The 22,386-nt window shown below is 33.4% G+C and overlaps 1 protein-coding gene across 1 annotated transcript; it reads right to left on the bottom strand.

The window, feature by feature from the left end:
- Positions 1-3,315: 3,315 nt before the first annotated feature.
- Positions 3,316-5,498, bottom strand: LOC140436314 (translational activator of cytochrome c oxidase 1-like). The gene is made up of 4 exons (XM_072525024.1): positions 5,245-5,498; positions 4,995-5,148; positions 4,580-4,672; positions 3,316-3,751 (listed from the first exon to the last, which is right to left on the bottom strand). The coding sequence occupies exons 1-4, from the start codon at positions 5,432-5,434 to the stop codon at positions 3,376-3,378; spliced, it is 813 nt and encodes a 270-aa protein (XP_072381125.1). The 5' UTR covers positions 5,435-5,498; the 3' UTR covers positions 3,316-3,375.
- Positions 5,499-22,386: the final 16,888 nt, after the last annotated feature.

Consider the following 22,386-nt stretch of genomic DNA (forward strand, 5'->3'; position numbering starts at 1 on the left):
AATTACAATGTGATTATCTAATATGTTTGTTCACCCTTCGTTGCTAACCTATGGTCTCTGAGACCCACAGCGCCGAAATTTGCTGAAAACCCCCGATTGGATGGAAGCCTCATTTCGATCCAAAGGCTGTGCATCGCAGTAGCTTCTTGGAATGACGTCTTCTATTTAGTGTAACAGCGGTGTTGACAGGGTATGTGCATTTTTCCCGCTAGAATTAAAACCGGTGTCTGAGGCCAAGATTAGTAAACCTGTTATTTTTCTATTAGAATATTCATACTACAGTTCTCTTTTTGGTGTTAGTTTTTAGTAGAATAACGTAACTTTTTGTTACATCATATTTTTCATGACCATGGAAGATTATGAGAGAGATGAATCTGACAATCAACAAATACAAGGCGAAAACGACGATAAGAGCCTTGTTTTTGACTAATTAGAAACTCAAGACCGCAATACTGACACTGAGAAAGAAAAATCTTCACAGAATTTTGTAGTTTCTCGAAAAAGATAAGATTAAAAGATGGAATAAGCATGTCAATTGAGGCATACCGATTGACAATGTCCCTAGAAAAGATTAGGTTTCTATTAAGAAATTTGCGTTTTGATGATAAAACTACTCAAGTAAACAAAGATATGATCGCTAACGGTCGATAATCGGGACAGGGTAATAAAAGAAGAAAACGCAGTATAATACAACCATAAAATCATATTACCACAGGGTTTAATTTTCAATAAACAATAAATAAATATGCGCATATTTATGTAACTAAAAATAAGCGGTCTCAGAAACCTAGGTTAATAAGGGTGTAATTTCCAACCAGGTTAGTATCATAGAGGTATAATACGAATATAATATTAATATATACGTCTATGGTTAGTACAGGAGGATTAATCCTTTCATTTTATACCATTCCATTTATACGCACTGTAATGTAAGTTGCATAACAACAGCAATACATATACTATGGTTCCTATCTCTTCCCTTTAGATAGATATAAACATTCAAAATTCAAAAGGCTTTACAAGAGATCTCGGAGCACACAAAACAAGACATGCTGCAAATTCTAGTGACTATGTTAATAAAAACAATTGTCAAAGGGATTTATAAAAAAGAACCAGACAAAAGAAAATTTCAAGCCACTAATAATGTATATAACTATATCTATACTATTAACGAAGTTTTAGTCCCATTGGCCTGAAAATTGCAAAATATATAAAAGAAGAATAAAGACTAAATAAGGGCAACTGTGATAGAAGGATGAGGATAAGAATTTTCTATAAGATAGAAATTTCGTAAAAATTTTGCATCTGCTTCCTGTTACTAGCGTTAACAGCTATTTCAGACGTTTATAAAAACATTTCTCTTTTAATGACCCGAACTAGTCAAGAATAATAAAAAATTCATGTAACATTACTGATTAGTTTTTGAAATTCTAAGGTTCATTTCAATTATTAAAACCAGTGTATAGGCAACTCTTATTACGAAAAGCAGATAAATTATTATGTACGTATTGCTTAGTTTATTGGGGTAAAAACAATACAAAACTAGAAAATTAATAAATAAAACAAACTTTACGCATTGAAAAATGAATGCTAATATTTTGTAGGTCCTCCTTAATAATCAATTACAGTATGCAGTCGTCTAGTCATTAATTCGACCCACTTTCTAGTGTACTCTGGGGAAATTGTATTCCAAGTCTCAGTAATTTTTTAATTTCAATTCGTTTCTATTTGATATTGAAGAACTATTTACTTTATTTTTTTAATGTCAATAACAAATTTTCAATATCATTCAAATCTGACAACTAGGCTGGTGTTTTAATAACATTTCGGCAATTCTAAAGCAACTAAGCACGAACCTAATATGACGTATGTTCGTGTGGATCGTTGTCTTAATAAAACCGGTAATTGTTATTTATACCTAATTTTTGAGCACTAGCGGTGAGAAGCTGCTTTAGTGTATCCAAAAACATGTATTGGTTCATATTCCCTTCAATAAAATGCAAGTTACTCCTGCAGATGAAATATACGCACACATCATCGCTCCACCTCCACCGTACTTTACCGTAGCTTTCATATTTTTTAATTTTAGTTCTTCATTCGACTTTCTCCACACCGATATCTTTCCATCGGAACCAAACAAATTTATTTTAGGTTCATCAGCAACTATTACTGGATTGCAATAGTTTAAATCGTTATTAATTTGCTTCTTAGCGAACATTAATCTGATACGCCTATTTCTATGGCTAATAAAGAGTTTATTTCTAGTAGTTATATCATGAAGGTTATTCTTTTGTAATAGCCGTCTAATTGTTTCGGGTTACATATTTTTCCAAACTGTCTTTCCACATCATCCCGCAATTTTGGTGCACTTTTTTAAGATTATTTGCTACTTCTCTGACAATCCATTTTCCTCACGGTTGGTAAAAATCATAAAAATCTTATTTGGAGCTAACCTTGATTTATTTTTAACTCTATTTTCATTTTGTAAACGTTCAAGAATGCGCTGAACTATTAATATGAACTATAAACATTTATTTGCCATTTTGGATATGTCTCTTTGGCTATATCTATTTCTATGATAGATAATAATTAAACCCAAAAAATAGCTTATGCTATTTCAGAAGACAGTGACTGCATTAAGGTGTATCAAAAGACCAAAATCAGATAGGCCTAGAAGAACCCCAACATAGGCAACCAACTTTATCATAGTGTAATGTATTTTGCTTTATAACATATATAAAGTATAACATATATAGTAATAAATATTACTATAGGTTTAAAAGACGATAAACATTAGTAATGATGAATATTTTGTCAACTACCCGATTTGTATTTAAATTTAATTATACAAACAAATCCTTCATTATGATAAACATTTCTGTAGTTGCAATTTTTCGTTATGTATCTCTGAACAGATGAAACTATTTCATAGTTTCCTACATTTTCTACAATTTCGAAAATAGTTTTGATGGTGACAATGTCTACCCATTTATTTTTTAAGAAACCCTTACTTAGTCCAGTCATCAGATATTTGACCACTAAAAATCATACAAATAAGCTGAATTTTGGTGAGAATTTCAATTTTAGTAGCCATTTTGACATTCTCAGCAAAATTCAGCTTGTTCGTATGGTTTTTGAGGTTCAGTGGGATTTTGTTCTCTGATGACTGGAGTAATAAATATCTCATAAAAGAAACATTGAAAGTCAAATTTTCATTTTCTTCTTGTTTAAGCGGTCCCTAAAAATTTGTACTTATCAATTTTGATTGATACCCAGCCATCTTAGACATTTCTCCCTGAATAAGTTAAACAATGCTACTGTTTCAAAATATATAATTTAACATATGTACAAATATGTATAACAAAACAAACATCTTTATGCGATATTATCAACTATCCTGACAACTTCAGGAACACTCTCCAACTTGTCAAACAATTTCTGACACACTTCTAACTCAGAATCTTGTAAAGGTTGCAAATTAAAAGGAACATATTCAACTTCTGCACTAGTAATTTTATACCCCAACTTCTCTAATTCTCCCACTACTTGGTTCAAGTTCGATTTGCCACAAGAAAACTGAACTAGGTTGTTTTCTATCACTTTTACATCTTCAGCTCCTGATTCAATAGCATGGTCTGTGGCTTTTTCTAAAATTTCCTCTTCTGGTTTACCTGCTAATGATTGGTTTTCTGCTTCTATTTGGCCTTTTTCCTCAAACAAATGCGACCCACCACCATCACTAAATTTAGACCTAGAAAAAGTATTTTACTGTAGATTACACAAAAATCATTTGTTTTAAATCAGACAAAAAGAGTTGATATAAGTAATGAAGTTTAGCTAATGTCTATTATCTTGTTTCTTCTTTCATTTATAAGAAAATCTGCCATCTTGATTTAAACAGAAATAAGATTGAGGAATTGTAGAAGAATAAATTGAGTAAAACCATATCTCTTTCTGCATTTTCTTTGTTGAATAGTAAGCACAATGGCTAAAACGGGGCACAAATGACTTTTTAATCACATATTTATCTGTTTAACAAGCAAAGTATATACAAACAATGGTCACTTGTCAATAACACTTAATATTTGGCATCAAATCTCTGTCATAGTTCTTCTCATGATATTCACTAATTTGGAGAGAAATATATCCAAATAGTACTAATGTTGTCCAAAAACACTTCACACAAAAACATTGAAATCATCCAAAAAGTGAATTTTTCTAAAGGTTTAACTAATAAATATAAAGAAAACTATATTAGGTTCCAAAATTAAAACGTTGGAAGCGCTAAAAGAGAGAAACAAGTGATAAAATTGTAAGTACTAAATTTGTACTGTGATCTCAAGGGCAATAAGAGAATTACAAGAAGTGTTTTTCTTTACATAGAATAAGAAAATTCAGTTTTACAGAAATTCTAACAAATGACGAACCCAAATACAAAAGAATGGCAAACTAGATGAAATATATACAGTAAATTTGAATCTTTACATTAAAAATACTTAGAATTTAGTTACGATAATAAATTGTGTTAAACTAACACTATGCTAAATGATTATAATAATGTTTAAAGTTTGCTACTTACTGATGTTTCTTTAAAATTGTACTAAGTGTCATCTTTACACTATGTAGTTGACTTGTGAAGACTTCACATAAGATAAAACAGCTCCCAGGGCCTCTACAAACAAACAAAAACAGATAACAAGGTCACATTTTCTTCCTTATTCATTCAATAAGTATGATGATATACCCTGAATGAACTACACATATCAGGGCACATACATTTATTGTTAATGAAAAATCCACATGTATAAAACAATTTTTGTTAATAATATAAATATTTATATTGTATATAACAGTGTTTTGGAGATTATTTTCTAATTAAAATGTTCTATATTTAATATTCTAAAAGAATAACACTATTACGATAACACCACAGTTCATAACTTCCATATTTCAGTTACTTATAAAAATTATATATAAAATAATTAAATACCTACTTGATTTCCAACATATAACTCTTGTCTTGGGATTTACTATTTTCACAGCTCTTCAATATACTCTGTAAAGTAGCTACTGGCATATTAGCTCTTCTAGTTTGTTCTATAATTTGACTTAATTGTAGATTTTTCTTAGGATCAACAGATCCTCCTTCTAAAAGAGCAACAACGGAAAATTGATTATATATTAACATTAAACTATTATTCAATTCTATTTAGACTATTAATATGTATTTAAAGAGTTACATGCCTTGAACGGCCACTTTGATTTGTCTTCCTAATTTGGTAAAAAGTCGGGATCTTTCTGCATCTTTGACACCCTTTATGTGTCGGATATTGGCCCATTTTGAGTGACCTGCAAACCTTTTAGATTGAACTACTATATGATTATTAAAACTTTCATATGATAGAGAAATGGGCCTCAAGAACTGTTTTAACATGTCTGTTGTTATTCAACTGCTATTTAGCCTAAAAGTGAGGTTATGAAGGACTGTCAAAAAAAATTCATTTTCTTCTGTACGTTTTCCAGCCCTATATCTTGAATATTATACAAAACTTATTGTTCGTAAATTGTAAATCGTAAAAAATTAGTTTCTTGTAATGTAAAGATTGGTTTTTTATTTTAGGTTAATTATATTTGTTTTTAAAATAATTCTAAATGTTAGTTTTAAAAAATATAAATAAAACTGAAGTGACTTTGGATGAACGAAATGTAAATTGCCTAAATTTGGCGGCTTAAGGTAATGAATTTGCGGTCTGGCCAAGATTAAGCAGCAATGTAACCTGTAACTTATGAAACTTGAAGATTAGTTTAAATAAATATGACTTTTGGCTAAATATTTCTAAATTATGATATATGTACACTAATTTCAGGACGAAATATGCTTTAAAAAACGTTTTATAAATTCATAGCGTATTTCAAGTTGATAATCACTACTCAGGTGTTTTTCAAGTTTTTTAGATGGGCTAGATTAGAAACGGTAGGAACGGAAAAAACGGAAAAACAGAACTACAAATATCACGACAACTGATCACTGGAATTTCAAAAAACTGGTTAATATTTACTGCAGTTTTTCGCGCAAGAAAATTACTTACATACCACGAAAAGCGGAAGAAAATATGATATCAAGGAAATTTTTTAAATGGACGAATAAGAGTACCTGATTAATTTATAAAAAGACCAAAAAGTTTGCTAAAGTATTTAATTAAATGTATTATAAAACTGCCTTAGAATATGAACATAAGAATAAGAAACAGAAACAGCAAATAAAAACAATTTATTTGTACTTTAAAGTTGTAAATTCCCATTTATTTTTATTTTTGGGTTTTTTAATTGTGTTGTAGTTGCAGTAAACTTCTAAAAAATATATTTACTTCATTAAATACTATCTTTAGTCTGTCTTTTTTGACGACAAACACGAAGTTCTTGTGTTCTCCTATTTTTACAGAAACTTCCTTTAATTTCAAGAGAGTATATCAAGGCTCTATTATCCTTTAACGTAACGCGACACTAATTCCAAAGCTCTCTTCCAACTTTTTTACAACTTTCAAGTGATTTCTCTACGTACATCTCTTGCGGCGTCAGATCCAACGTGGCGTCGCAACGCTCTGGCGTCGGCCGGCTTTTAGTCTAGACTACAAAATGGACGCCAGATTAAATGTGGCATCCGGAATGATGCGGATGGAGTTTCTCAGAGAAATTCCCAGAGTTAATCTACGAATACGAATGTTCTAAGTATGTACGTGCACCAAATAAAAAATAACTGATTCGAATAATGTAATGAGGTCGTGACGAAGATCCCGGCTACGGAGTAAATTACACAGACAATACGAGAACGAGAAATCTTCTTTTAATTTGTTGGATTGGCAACGAAATGAAAAATTCATTTTAAAGTTGTATCAAGTTTGTTTCTCGGTCGTTTTAGCGTTTGCTAGATAATATGCGATAATTTCTTTTAATCAAATTCTTTGGTTCTTTCATTGTAAATAATCAAATTATAATGAATTCAATTCATCTTTTTGAAACTATTTCCATCGAAATACTATTAATGTGGTAATAATTCTGTAATAATATATCTAATAATAATTCAATAGGAAACTTAATTCCACCGTAGAAAATGAAAATAAATCGTACCCAAGCCAAGAAGAAATTCAAGAGTCATTGGGAAATCAACTCATAACGCCAGCTGCTCTTAGCATCAATTATGGATTGAAGATACGACGAACAACTGTCAACACTACAATTAAATTCCTCACGAGCCTTTTACCACTAAAGAAGTCTCGAACATTATCAAAGAGCTTCACAATTAGAAATCTCCTGGACCCGACGTTCAAAACTTCTGGCTAAAGAAGTTTTGTAGTGTTCATGAATATATATCATGTTGTTTTGAATCCGTAAGAAATACCATTATTCCTTACTCTGGGAACCACTTATTTATTACGGAAGAATCAAAATAACACTCAAGATCCAGCTAAATACTGCCCCAATTACTTGTCTTCCAACTGTGTGCAAATTAGTTTAGCGGAAAGTAACATCACTTCCTTGCACACAAGGCACAAAAACATCATTCACGTGTGCAGTAGAGAAAACAATATTGCCGTAATATCTGGACTTATGGACATAAGGGAGCAAAAGAGGTTTAAATAAAGATAAAGAGGTTATTAATTTAAGAACCTATTTTCAGACGCAGGTTGAGACGACTACTTTAGATCGCGTAATTTATGCAGTAGATGACACAACTCTATAGCATAAACCACCTGTCTAAGTAAGAAGAAATGCGTACCTGTATGAGTAAAACCTCTGCATGGGCGACATCTCAATGAGATCAACCAAAAATATATTGACAATACAGCATCGAACTGTTGGTTAACATCAGGAAGGATGTTTCCTGAGACCGAGGGTTTCATACTTACCATTCATGATCAGATAATTCCAACTAAAAATTACCTGAAATATATTATCAAAGACCCTCAGCGCCAAAACTCCAAATGCCGATAGGGATGTCAAACCCAATAAACACTCTACACATCTTACTAGGGGTTGACTGGCGTTTGTAGGTACTGATTATAAAGAACACCATAGCTCAGTAGAAAAGACTATTTATCAAGAACTAGCTAACAAACTGGTAATTCTACAAATCGACCACCTCCCTTACTTTCATTTTGTTTCTAAAAAAATGCTTGAAAACGACAACTACAAGCTACACTGGGGTCGCAATCTGCTCACAGAATAGCCAGTGGTAGATAATAGATTAGACTCATTAAAGCCACAATGGATGAAACTCAGGCATGTGTACGAATACAAAACAACCGGACAGACTTTTTCAAAATCTCGCAGCACAGGAAGCATACGCAGAGTTAAAAACACAAACGAAAAGGCTAGGTCTGGAAATTAACACAGAAAAAACAAAAATAATGGTACAGACGAGAAGAAATATAATCCCACAAAACATTATGCATGAAGATGACATTGAAACGGTTGGAAAGTTTACATACCTGGGAGTAGAAATATATGCCGATGGAGCAGAGGATGGAGAAATACGAAAAAGGATAACGCAGGCAAACAAAGCTTATTTTGCCCTCTCCCATATATTTCGGTCTAAAAGTGTCCACCGAAATACAAAGATGAGAATCTATAAAACTTTAATTCGGCCAATAGCATGCTATGGCAGCGAAGCATGGGTCCTGAAAGAAACATCCAAAAACAAACTCGACACATTCGAAAGAAAAGTACTGAGGAGAATACTAGGACCTGTGAGGGAAAACGGAATCTTCAGAATTCGATATAACAACGAGCTCTATCAACTGTATAAGGAAACACCCCTGTCAGACTTCATTAGAATACAAAGATTGCAATGGGCCGGACATGTGATACGAATAGGAGAGGATAGGCTACCGAAACGAGCACTGAACGCCAGAATGCAGGGAAAGAGACCAGTTGGAAAGCCAAGAAAGCGCTGGGAAGACACAGTAAGCAGCGACGCACAAGCACTTTTAGGAGTCCGTGTATGGAGAAGAGCAGCCACAGACAGACAAGGGTGGAGGCAAAAAATAAAGGAGGCCAAGGCTCATTTTGGGCTGTAGTGCCGTAGAAGAAGAAGAAGATAATAGACCGGATCTTATACTAGTTAACAAACTTACTAGGCAAACTAGTAGCAAACTAGTGACGATATCTAACAGCAATAATTTGCGTGTTAAATACAACGAAAAGATCGCCAAGTATAGACATCTATAAATACAAATAAGAAGACAATAGAGAATGAAAAGTACCCAGAGAATACCTAATATTTTATCTACTACTGGTATTATTTGGAAAAACCTTCTAAAAAACATAAAACAGCTGGGTCTAATGCGTATGAAAATTTTTGGGAGATACTGGAAGAGAAAAATAGATTTCCAGTTAACTTGACAATCTATTTTTCTTAATCTCTATAATCCATCGTTAATGTGGGACTTTTTTCTTCAGTTCGCAATTAGAAAAATCTCTGATCATATAACCAATTAGCAAATACACATAAATCGACTAAAACCTTGGAATAACCTATCAGCTACCCGCCTAATTATACATAAGAGAAAGCTTTGGCAAACATAAACTCACTGGTTATCTTGATGATTTTCTCGCTCAACTTAATTTTTCTAACCGTGTCAAACAATCGTAGCAACTAAGAACAGAATTTTAAAAATCTATCATCGCAAGTAGTAATAGTACAAAAGTTTATCGGTGCATTCGCACATCTTTATCTTCTAAGTCTCCATACCATTACTTCAAAAAGCTGACGGGTCTTTATCTTCTTCTAATAACGAATCTTTGAAATGTTTATCCTTATTTTTTTTCTCAGCATTTTACAGATGAACATACCGATACCATTCCTCAAATAACATGCTCACACGTTTCCCTAAATTTCTTGATAATATCTCTTTCATACCGGATGCAATTAAACATCATTTATGGAAACTACGCAATAATTCATCACCTGAATTAGACGGACTAACCTTCTTTTTCATTCCTGTTCCGAGCATAATCCTGTTTCTATGAGCTGTATGGTTTTAAAGTCTATCAGTAGGGTGCTAACTTGGCTGTAGAAACCCTCGTCCTTTATCCGGGCTTTGAACCGGCAACAGTGTCGAGCTACTCGATTCACCTAACAAAACTGCAGGCGTAGTTGCAGCAATGAAAGAACAATTAACAACATTAACAAACAAACAAAAAAATTATAAAACACAATAAAATACCAGAAAAATGGAGAACGAGCGAACTAATTTTACTATTCAAAAAAGGAGATAAAAAAACAGCCAGAAAACTACAGAGGTATAAACTTGTTAAGTACAACGCTAAAACATAAATAAAATTTTACAAGTGCTAATAAATCAGAGGATATGTTTAGCAGATGAACAACAGGGTTTTCGTAGTGGAAGATCGTGTACAGATGCAATATTCGTTATAAAGCAAAGTACTGAGAAATCACTAGAGCATAATAGACCAGCATTTGAGTAAGACTTAAATATGTAATCCATCTTCTGTATAATGGAGAAGTTCCCCTAAATATTATAAAAACTATCGAAAACATCTACCAAAACAACAAAATGGAAATCAAAAGCGTTAACAAAGGAAGAGGATACAGAATGTGAAACAAAGAAATAAAAATACTCTGTTAAGCAGACGACGCAATATTGATAGCTCAAGATGAAGATAGTATGCAAAGACTGGTCCACACATTTAACTTAAGAGCAAAAGAATTTAATATGACAATCTCATCTCAAAAAATTTAAACAATAGTAGTCAGCAAAGAACCAACCAGATGTAAAATAGAAATCAATGGCATCAGTATTAAACAAGTAATGGAAATAAAATACCTGGGAATTACACTGTCTAACTATGGAAACCTGGACAAAGAAGTGAGAGATTAAGTACAAAAAGCAAATAGACTGGTAGGATGTCTCAATAACACTATACATATGGCGAAACAGACACATTAACACTGAGATGAAGAATTTATAAAGCCAGTGTAAGACCAATAATAACATATGCCTCAGGAACAAGACCCGACACAACCGCAACGCAAAGGCTACTAGAAACTGCAGAGATGAGAGTACTGAGAATAACTACAGGAAATACGCTGAGAGATCGAAAGAGAAGTGAAGACATTAGAAGAAAATGTAACGTACAGTGTATAAATGAATTAACACAAAATAGAAAAAAAGAATGGAATAACCACATTCACAGAATGGAGGAGACCCGTGTCGTCAAAATAACAAGAAATAAGTCACCAATCGGCAGAAGAAGTATTGGACGACCGCCAAAAGATGGAGTAACAACCTTCCATAGAGGTTTTAATCCGCCAATTAACAATCAGAATTGATTATAAAGAAGCAGAAGAAGAAGTTCTCAAAAAACGATACTGCTTATCTTGCTGATTCCAGTACAGATTTAATATTATTTGTATGTCCCTGGTGTCGATGTTCTTACCCTCCTTACCAGATCTCGTACTAGTTAATAAACTAACGGGACAAACAACACTAATCCATATGGTGATACCCAACAACAATAATCTGCGTGTTAAATATAACGAAAAGATCGCCAAGTATAGAGATCTAGAAATACAAATAAGAAGACAATGGAGAATGAAAAGTACCCTTCTTCTTCTTCTCGTGCCACTCCTAGCGGAGATTGGAAATCATCATGGCCACTGCGACTTTGTTAGCAGCGCGCCTAAAAAGATCAATCGAACTACACTCGAACCATTCACGTAGATTACGAAGCCACGATATTTTTCTTCTTCCCACACTTCTCTTGCCCTTAATTTTGCCCTGCATGATATTTCTTAAAAGTTCGTACTTTTCACCTCTCACAATGTGCCCCAAGTATTCCATCTTTCTAGTTTTTATCTCATTTAGAATTTCGCATCTTTTGTCTAAAGTTTGGAGTACTTGCGTGTTAGTGACGCGGTCCAGTCATGATATTCTGAGAATGCGCCTATAGCACCACATCTCGAAAGCTTCGATGTTTTTTGTGGTCAACTGTTTTAGTGTCCAAGCCTCTACTCCATACAACAGGGTAGAAAAGATATAACACCGCAGCATTCGTATTCGTAACTTTATATTGATATCACGATTGCAAAAGAGTTTGCGCATTCTATTAAAGACTGATCTAGCGATTTCTATTCTACATCTAATCTCTTTTGTTTGATCAGTATCGTCTGTGATCCAAGCACCTAGATATTTATAACAGGACACAACGCTCAATCGTTGTATTGTCTATTACAAGATTAGCTCTGATGTTCTTTGATTTCGTGATTACCATAAATTTAGTTTTTTTCAAATTAATTTTCAAGCCGTAACTGTTACAGTATATATTGAGACTTTGAACGAGATGTTGTAGTTCTACTAGCGTTTCCGTTAGGAGAACCGTATCGTCAGCATACCTTATATTGTTGATCGTCTCACCATTTATTATCAGACCAAGATCTTCTTCCTCGAGTGCTTGTTCACAAATAGCTTCACTATACAGATTAAATAAAAGTGGCGACAAGATGCATCCCTGCCGGACTTCTCGACGGATTTGAATTTCTTCTGTTAGCCTACCCTCAACCTTCACATTTGCTGTTTAATTCCAATATAGTAGTACCCAGAATAATAGAAAAGTACCCAGAAAAGTACCCAGATAATATCTATTATTCTATCTACTACTGGAGTTATTCCGAAGAACCTCCTAAAAAATATAAAAAGCTGGGTCTAAATATAAACTTCTATATAAGATTACTCAGAAAGCTGTGCTACTCTCGACGTCCAGATGCGTACGAACATTTTTTGAAGATATACCGACGTATCAAGTTATTTAGAAGTCAATAGCATGGAAAGAGTCCCACCACAGCTCAATCCCTTTGATACGGTAGGTATCTGGGAGGAGTGAATTTTCTCCTTGAAGGGAGTGTGAGCTATATGGCTAAATCTGGATAATACTCCGACGTATCAAGTCACCTAGATCTCGATAACGCGGAAACACCCAGGAGTCCCACTAAAGCTCAATCCTTTTGATACCGTAGGTATCAGGGATAAGTGAAGTTTCTCCATAGAGGAAGTGTAAGTCGAATGACTAAAATTTGGATAATAATAATTTGTGTATGGTCCTCAGAAACCTTCTTCCTAGGAAGGAATAAATTGTACCCAGACCTATTAGGTACCTAGTGTATTATCTCTATTACTGAAGTCTTTTCGTAGAACCTCCTAGAAAACGTAAAAAAGCTGGATCTGAATAAACATCTTTACTGGGTCTGAATGAACACAATGTGAACACGTTCTAGGTGTAGAACGTCTCTGATGATGACAATCTGTTCTAATCTGTTTTTTATGGCATATTTAATTTTAGTATTACTATAATATGGTAATGAATTGTGTTTAATCTCATATAAACTAAAACCCAATCAATAATTGTCTCTCTAATATTCATTCTCATATTAAGTTGAATCTACATACATATAGCAGAGCTTAAACTTAATTTCCTATTCAGATAAACATCGGCAAGGTAGGTGCCTTCACGAGAACTAATTTTTGTCGTTGAGTCAAATCGCCCAAGGCCAAAATCTCGAACGAAATCGACACTGACTAACATAAAATCCGAAATAGGTCGTCAGCGATGTCCCGTTCGCCGCTTATCAGTAATCTGTAAGGGCAAATGACCCTTTGTTCAGACAGGACTATCGGGATAACAATCTGATGCCCTGGCACTGGCACATACTCTTATCTGCCAGCCGGTGTGCTCCAGGCTCTGCGGCCCGTTGGAAACGCCGAGACTTGGATTACGGGATTTAACGAAGTTTTTGCGATTCTCTGAAATATATAAAATGTTTTTAGATAGTTTGCGGTAGTTTCGTTTGTTTTTGCGGCTCAAGGGGATTTAGAGGGACATTTAGTATCGTGGTTGAAGCGGTGGAAGTTTTGTAATTGTATTTCACGGGATTTGCGAAAGTGTGGCAGTTGAGAAATCTTCACATATTTATTATATGCCAGGAGAGCGGCAAGGAAAACATATTATACCTAAAACAGATTTATTATATATAAAGAAACTATAAAAATTATTTTTCTTTACTATTTTCTTTTCTCTATAAAAGAATTTTTGGCTTTTTAAACAATTTCTTCATTTTATCGTCTAGTTATAGGTCTTTTGGCTTTTATAAAAAACTTGTTTATATAGCATCATCACATGACTGATTCGACGTTAAAGTGCAGGTCTTTTATATACGTGTACACTTAATTATTGCCCAATTCATACCGAATTAAAGTAATAAACAAATTTTTATTTAACAACCCCAATAATAGAATGATTGACTTAAATCAAACAACAGAACCAAATCACCAAATTATGCAATCTCAATTTACTATTACATCACTACCTTATACCATCATTACCTCCCAAACTAACTAAAATCTTTATTAACTATACAAAAATTAAAATTAAAGCTAAAAATACAAAAAAACTAGCATCATTGTATACAAAAACTAAAATACTTATTAGCATTTTGGAAAGCTAAAATACACTATAAAATACCATGCGAAAATTGTGATAAATCGTACATCGGACACATATCCAGAAATCTAATAGACAGATTGACGCCACATAAAAGTGACCTCAGAAATAATAAAAACACATGTGCATTAATAGATCACGCAATCATTAAAACTAGTACATTTAATTTCAATGAAACGAAAATACTGATACATGAAAATAAATTAAACAAAAGAGAATTTTTAGAAATTGTATGCATAAATAAATATCATGTGTTATTAAAAAAACTGACATCAATTATACTAAGCAATATCTATAATTACATTATGCTTTAAAAAAACTTTCAATAATAATAAATTTTCTAACTAAATTCAATATTTAAAATTATTTAATTTGGCTCCACTTTATTTTATTGGTAAACTGAACAGTTGACAAATGACATGCAACATAATTACACAATAACAAAAAAGTTGACGTTTTTCAATTCTCTAGTAGTTTTTACTTTGCTAAGTGTTTGCAAAAGGTGTTTATGCCCTGAAGATATAATTTAAATATTGTTTATCGAGAAGTTTAAATTACACACATAGGTACAATGGTATGTACGGTAGCTAATAAAGAAGCAGTCTTAATAATTGGTGAATGAAGAAACAATTTATGTCTTTTTTACCGCTCGCACTCGAGAACTTATTTAAGGTACTTCTTTGAAAGTTTAAAGAAACGGATAGTGTTCAAGAAGCCAAACGATTTGATCGATTAACCATTAGTGATGATAACAATTTTTACATAATTGCAGAAATTGCAGCGAACCCTACTTCTTCGATAGCCCAAGTAAAGTATGTCTGTAGAATCTGTCGAACGATGGATAGTACACCGAGTGTTAGCTAAAAACAAATCGGGCATGTCATCTCGGGCGTTTCCAGTAGCCCTTACGTTGTGGTTGTGTCGGGTCTTGTTTCTGAGGCATATGGTCTTACACTGGCTTTATAAACTCTTGACTTTATCTCAGTGTTAATGGGTCTGTTTCGCCATATAATGTTAATAAGGCATCCTGCCAGTCTATTTGCTTTTTGTACTTAATCTCTCACTTCTTTTTGCTGGAAAGGTAATTGTGACACTCTCGCTGAGGCGTTGTCAAGAGCGGTTGAGCGGTTGAATTTTAAGTGTTGGATTCCAAGATATCTAATGATTAGATAAAAAATGTAAATAAGAAAATGTAAATAAATATAAATAACACAAAATACCACAAGAAAATAGCTTCGGAATGATACTAATACATGTCATCAGTCAATATCTACCTATCGACTTGACATTTTTAAAACGATAAAACAACCATTCCAATGCAGAATTCTCGCCTGCAAAGACATCTTGTTCGACTTTAAAATATATGCAGTCATTTACATTCGAGAGCTTTCTTTTCGGTGGATTTTCGCCACTGTAAAATGGCATTTGAGAAAAACTCAGTAAGATAGATGGTGGCTGTAACTATCGGCTTATCCGGGGGCTAAATGTAAATTTGAGCAATCATTCTAAGGAGCGGGAATAGATGGGGAGCACTTCTTTCCAGCGACAGGAAATATATGCTTAAGAATTTTTTAGATCCTCGAAAGGTGATACCTTTATATGGCTCGACACGGTTGTGTGATGTGATATAGTTATAAATAATGGCGTTTGTCTGGGGATTTTGGATGTTTTATGGACTGCGAAGAGAAAAAAGCTTTAATTTATATAGTCTTACGTTGGGTATAGTTTTTCTTATATTTTAATCTTGTGGAATCATTTATACTGAGAAGCTGAATATGAAATTTTAAGTTCATCATAAGATTGAGAGGATTATAAGTAAAAGATAATATATAGTGAATAGATTTGCAGACTTTTTAAACCATATTTCTGGCTCCAAAATTCGTAAGAGTTTATATATCTTTCATTTAGGTACTAGTTTTTTTATTATCTACAACATAAACTAGGTTTGTTTTTAATTTTTTTTTGGTGCAGAATTCAGCTTTAAAAAAGCGAGATTTTTAAAATTTTGTGAAAGAAAAACTGGAGTAATAGGTACGATGAAACATATATATGTGATTTTTTATATGTCAAGTTAGGCTCAAGAATTTTTTCAAAATTCTAGAATGTATTGCTTCATAATCAAAATAAGAAAAATCATTAAAAAAACTCTATTTTGTCCTTCCATCTTTAAATATTGTTCTTGTAGATCTTTTCTAAATCTTTAGTATTTCCTATAAACTCATCATAGTTATCAAAAGAATTCAGGTCTGGGGATTGTACGGAGTTATAGATAAAGATATTCGCTAAAACCCAGATGTTTGATATTCTCTAGAAGTCTAGAAGTTAGAGAGTCACCAGTAGTAGAGAGGATAGTAGGTATCATCTGAGTACTTTCTCCATTATCTCCTTATTTTTATGTCACGATCTCTGTACTTGGCTATCTTGGCAACTAAGTGTTGTTTGTTAATTATTGATTAACTAGTATGGGATCTGGGATTTGGTGTACTAAATATCATTGGTTAATATGTGAGAAGTACGGTACAATCAGGAAGATGTTCGGTTTCAAAATGTCCCAGTTTGTTTGTTTTGTTATTATATTAATTACATAAACCATTATTTTATTTTAATATTGACTATTATTATTTTTTATATAATTACCTCTACTATTACTTAATCTTTCAATATAAATCTTATTGAAGTAAAAGTTAAAAAAAACTAGCGAAACCGCAAGATGCGCTGTCACCGGAAGAAACAAGTGGGCTGTGACATTGTACGATCTGATAGCAAAGCAGATGAACAGTGTGCAATAATCATACGTCACATATCCGCTATTGGTTATCAGATGAAAGACGCCACAAGATGTTGTCCCTTTATAGTGTCACAATATTTTATAAGATTTCCTTAGTAGACAAAAAGTTTTTACTAACAAAAACTGTTAATTGGAAAACTGCAATGACATCTTCATTAAAAATGTTAAATCTAGATAGTTTTAAAAAGTTTTTTTATTTATGTATCTATATATACCGAGTAAACCAGAAGTCTGAAAACGGCTAATTATCTCTTAAATGGATGGTACGAATTGTATAAAAATCGGCATGTGCCTATTCTGTAACCGTGACCAAATCTTTCATTTGAACGTCATTGAATGTCATTCTAGGGGGTATGTAAGTCTCTCAGACTGGGTTAATCAAATTGCTTGACAAGACGAATACAGGAAATTTTAATAAGCCATCTTTAGTTATTTTAAATTCTAATAAACATTGACGTTTCCAAGGCCGGATTAAAAAACAGTTAAAGTGGAGAGATAATTAAGGAACTCAGAAACAAAAATGAACAGAGATGTCCTAGGTCATCTTACGTTGTTTAATTGAAAGTAGAGCATACAAAAAGAGCGTAAATAGATAAACTTTCACGAAATATCCATTTCTAAAGCAAACCCAATACGCTCATCCGAATAAGAAGTATAAATATAAAATAGATTTTAATATAACGTAAAAAATATATCAATTTCCCTTCAGATCTTTTCATCACACTTAAGTTAAGTTATTAAACCTCATTTTGCAAATTGCTTTTCTAGAGACAATAACGAAAACCGAAGAAAGATCTTCCGTGGAGATATTTCTCTGCAAAAATCGCTTCTTAATTAAAAGTAGCAAATCCTTTCCGCCCCATAATTCCCCTATTTAATTAAAAGTAATACAAAAACGATTTGGTTTAACGCAAAGACGCCGTTCAAATTTTTAAAGGGGGTAGATTTTTTAATTGTTTTCAAAATGAAATGGCAGTGCCGTATTACTACATATCTTGCTGTCAAAACAACTCGAAGCATATGTTCGAACAACTTCACATTAACAGCGAGAATTCGACAGGTACCTGTGTTATTTCCTCATCCTCATTAACTTATAAACTGGACATATTATATAGCAATAGTTTAAGGAATAACGGGACGAAGTAACAATATGAGTATAGATATGAATACCACTACAAACATTTTATAGGATATATTTATATTATAATCAGCATCAATATTTTTTACCGCTTCACTGATATTATCTTTGAAAAAATAATCTTTACAAGTTTAAGATGAATGAATATGGGAAAATTTAAAACAAGGTTTTACATCAGACATCAGTAATAACTTAAATAACCAAACTCCAAATTCTAAGAAAGAGGGATGACCTAACCAATTTTTGATCTTAAGAACGGAAGGAGAAAATATCAAAAAAAATCAATAAAAGATATAAAAAGACCCAAATATTGATAAACAAGAAAATCAAAAAGACAGAAGAAAATTATATACCTAAGAAATATATAATATGTAATAATAAAATCGTATAACATTTTACCAAGGAGACCCTTTGAGATTGTTCCGGCGCAAATTGCAATCTTAACCTTGTTTCAGATATCGTGTTGATGCTGTAGGGAGCGACGACTTTGATACCTTTCAGAAGGAGACGTAAATACAATTTACATTTTCCAATTATGAATGGCTTTTCATTAGACTATTCCACAGAAGTAAAATATCTGAGGTTAATCAAATATCTAGAATAGTCATACTGAAAAAACCTTATTCAGAGCCTTGGTGGTAAATTGGACCTGCCGCAAAACATTTGGAAAGACTTGGAGCCTAAAACCAATAATGACCCTTCACATAAGCATCACTCGTATAGTGGCCAAAAACACAACAAACAACAGCTAACACCAAGCTGCAAAATTGCAGCGGCTAGCTTGTCTGGATATCACTGAAGCAATATCAACATGCTTCACTTAAGCTCTAGAGGCAATGCCGAACCCTCCTCTCTTGTAGTTCTGCATAACGAGGAAGGCAGTAACCACCACCTTAAAACTGCGATAGACACAAATAAAACCTGGAGATCTACTTGGCCACCTAAAAATCTTTAAAGAAATTCCATTAAATTCTATGAACAGGCCAACAAATGCCAAACCAGTCAAATTCGACTTCGAAACATTCTTTAAAGTGGTCATAAAAACCACCACATGGATGAAGAATATAAACAGATATTGACAGAAGCTTCACTCGTATGGTATACGAGTGACTATCATTCAGGCAGAAATACGTACTATAGACACTAGTGCCCAAGAAAGTCTCAACCAAGACACTCTTAGGACAAAATTCTTTATTTTATCAGACAGCCAAGCGACCTTAAAGGCTCTTAAGTCATTTACTTGTCAGTCAAAGTTGGTTTGGGACTGTAAACAATCCCTAAAGAAACTGGTTACCAGAAAATCGCAGGAAATGAAAAAGCTGACAGCCTTGCATAAAAAGGTGCTAATTCCTTATTTAAGGGTCCATAAATATTCTGTGGACTATCGAAAATCCACATAAGAGAGACTCTACGGACCTGGGAACTAATTTAATTAAAATTACATTAGTCTAACACAACAAAGACAAGCTAAACTGTTCATAAAAGTGTCGCTTTCTGCAACAACCCGCTTTCTCTAAATGATTAAAAAAGATAACAATATGGTCACTGACCTTCTCACTGATCACTGCCCACTTTAAAAAAAATTAACAAATCAGATAGTGAGAACTGTCGTTTTTGTGACAGCGAAAAAAAAACGGCAAAAGACATACTATGCAACTGCATAGCACTGTTCTACAAAAAACTAAAATTCCTAAGATATGTCAGTTTAACGCCCTCTGACATAGGAAACAAGTCACCTAATCAACTTCCAACTTCTGCCAATCAGAAATATTGGCATTCTAGAGTTTAACTAGATTAAGGTATACACAAAAGATCTCTATAGATCGACTTTAACGACCTTACATAATCTAATCTATTTCGAAGATTGTAAGGCCTCCCGTCCACTGGATCCGGAAAGCTGCGGATTTTGCCTCTTGTCCCAGTATTCATCCGAACTCTATGGTATAATGATGGTTCTACGGAAGCGTCTTTCGAATTCTGATAACGAATTTTTTTTTTCGTAGGCCCCTCCATTTCTTCTTAACTTCTTCCTCTGAAACAAACAAAAATTAAATTCAATGGAATGTTGGGAAACTATATACTCGCGTGATTCAAGTTTCGCACTATTTCGAAATTAGATCCCAACAGGAACAGGCTGGGTTTGGATCCGGCATCGTTCGAATTGTAGTAGACGCTCTCCTCTCCAAGCCACATGTTGGACCTTTCGTACATTTTCCTAATTAACCTAATGATTATTTACCTGTTTTTATATGTATATTTTGTGTTCTTCAAATTATTCATTTTGGAGATGTGAATATATGTAATATAATAACTCCTTTCAATAAGTATTGAGTGCTTTAAGTATATATTTTTTTATCATAAATAAACGGCATTATCAAATACACTTACAACACTATTTTATTTAGAACATATATAAAAAATGCAAACTCGTTGTCTAAATTAAGCACCCTCGACTCTTCCCTCAACGACGTTTCTTTGTGTACAGTAATTTTTCTTGGACACACAGAAGAAGTCAGAACTTGACTCTGTGGTGGCTTTCTTAATTAGAATCGTGCAATTAAACAGGAATTATTGTGGAATGCTCTCTTACTTCTTCGACGAACTTTGGTAGCTTTTGTAATCAACATTTCTTTTGCGTTTATTTTCGAATTAAGCAAACTTTTGAATTGGGCGTTATTTTCAATGAAGATAATGACCCATGAAATTGAACATTTTTAATGGTTTAAAGAGAGTTTTGAAATAATTTATATATTTAGCGCTTTGGTTAAATGTTGATTTGATTTATCAAGATCTATATGTAAAAAAGGAAGCAAAGTTAACTTTAATAAGCTTTATGTAACATTTTTCAAGAAATATGCAATTTTTTTTATTTTTTTTTTATTTTTCTTTTGATATTATTATCGTTTATCCGATTCTCATGAGATAATCTTTTTTGTTTCAACCAACTCTTGCGGTGAATTTTTTAAACTTGATAAAGTACTGGTTGAAGTTAAAGAAAAGCTTGAGAAAGAAGATAATAAACCTTACTTCACTATTTCATCATCAACCTGTATGGGTCCACTGTTGCACATAGGTCTCCCTCAGTTCTTTCCATCAGTCTCTGTCTTGTGCGGCTTGCATCCAGTTATTGCTAACACGTTTCAGATCGTCAGTACATCTAGTTGGTGGACGTCTTTGCTCCGTATTGCTTCTTGTCTTGGTTTCCACTCGACAATACGTTTTGTCCATCGGTTGTCTGATAATCTGACGTCGTGTCCTGCCCAATTTCATTTTAGCGACGCGGTTTTTGCGATGGCGTCTGTTATTTTTGTTCTACGACGTATTTCTTAGTGTGGGATTGGGTCTCTCAGAGAGATACCCAACATCTGGCGCTCTACATCCCTCTGAGTCACGCGAATCTTACACTCTACCTTTTTTGTAAGAGTTATTGTTTCCACTTCATAAGATTTTCCTTTTGAGGCATATGGGTAGATCCGATTTAAATAGATCCTTTAATTTACCAAACACTCCCCAGGCTAATCCTGTGCGACGTGGGTCTCACATGTGCCCAACCGAATTTCATGTCCTAAGTACTTATACGATGCATTTCATCAGCAGCAATATTTTGATTTAGCACCAGATTAGTCATTATTTGCGTCTTGTTCATATTAATCTTTAGTCCGACCTCCTAGGAAGCGTGATATTATTATTGCATCATCCATACGATCCGCTATAAGGACGATATCATCTGCAAATCTCAAATGACTGAGCTTCTCTCCATTTATGTTGATATCATGCTCGTTCAGATGTGCCTTCGTACAAGTATGTTCTAAAATCGTCGTGAATAGCTTTGGAGAGACGGTGTCTCCTTGCTGTACTCCTCGCTGTATACAGAATTTATTTGTTTCTTGTTCAGATAGTCTTACGCTTGCTGTGGCATGTTGACAGATATATTTGATTATGT

Source organism: Diabrotica undecimpunctata, chromosome 3 (assembly GCF_040954645.1).
Source record: "Diabrotica undecimpunctata isolate CICGRU chromosome 3, icDiaUnde3, whole genome shotgun sequence".
In the NCBI taxonomy this organism is placed as follows: Eukaryota; Metazoa; Arthropoda; class Insecta; order Coleoptera; family Chrysomelidae; genus Diabrotica; species Diabrotica undecimpunctata.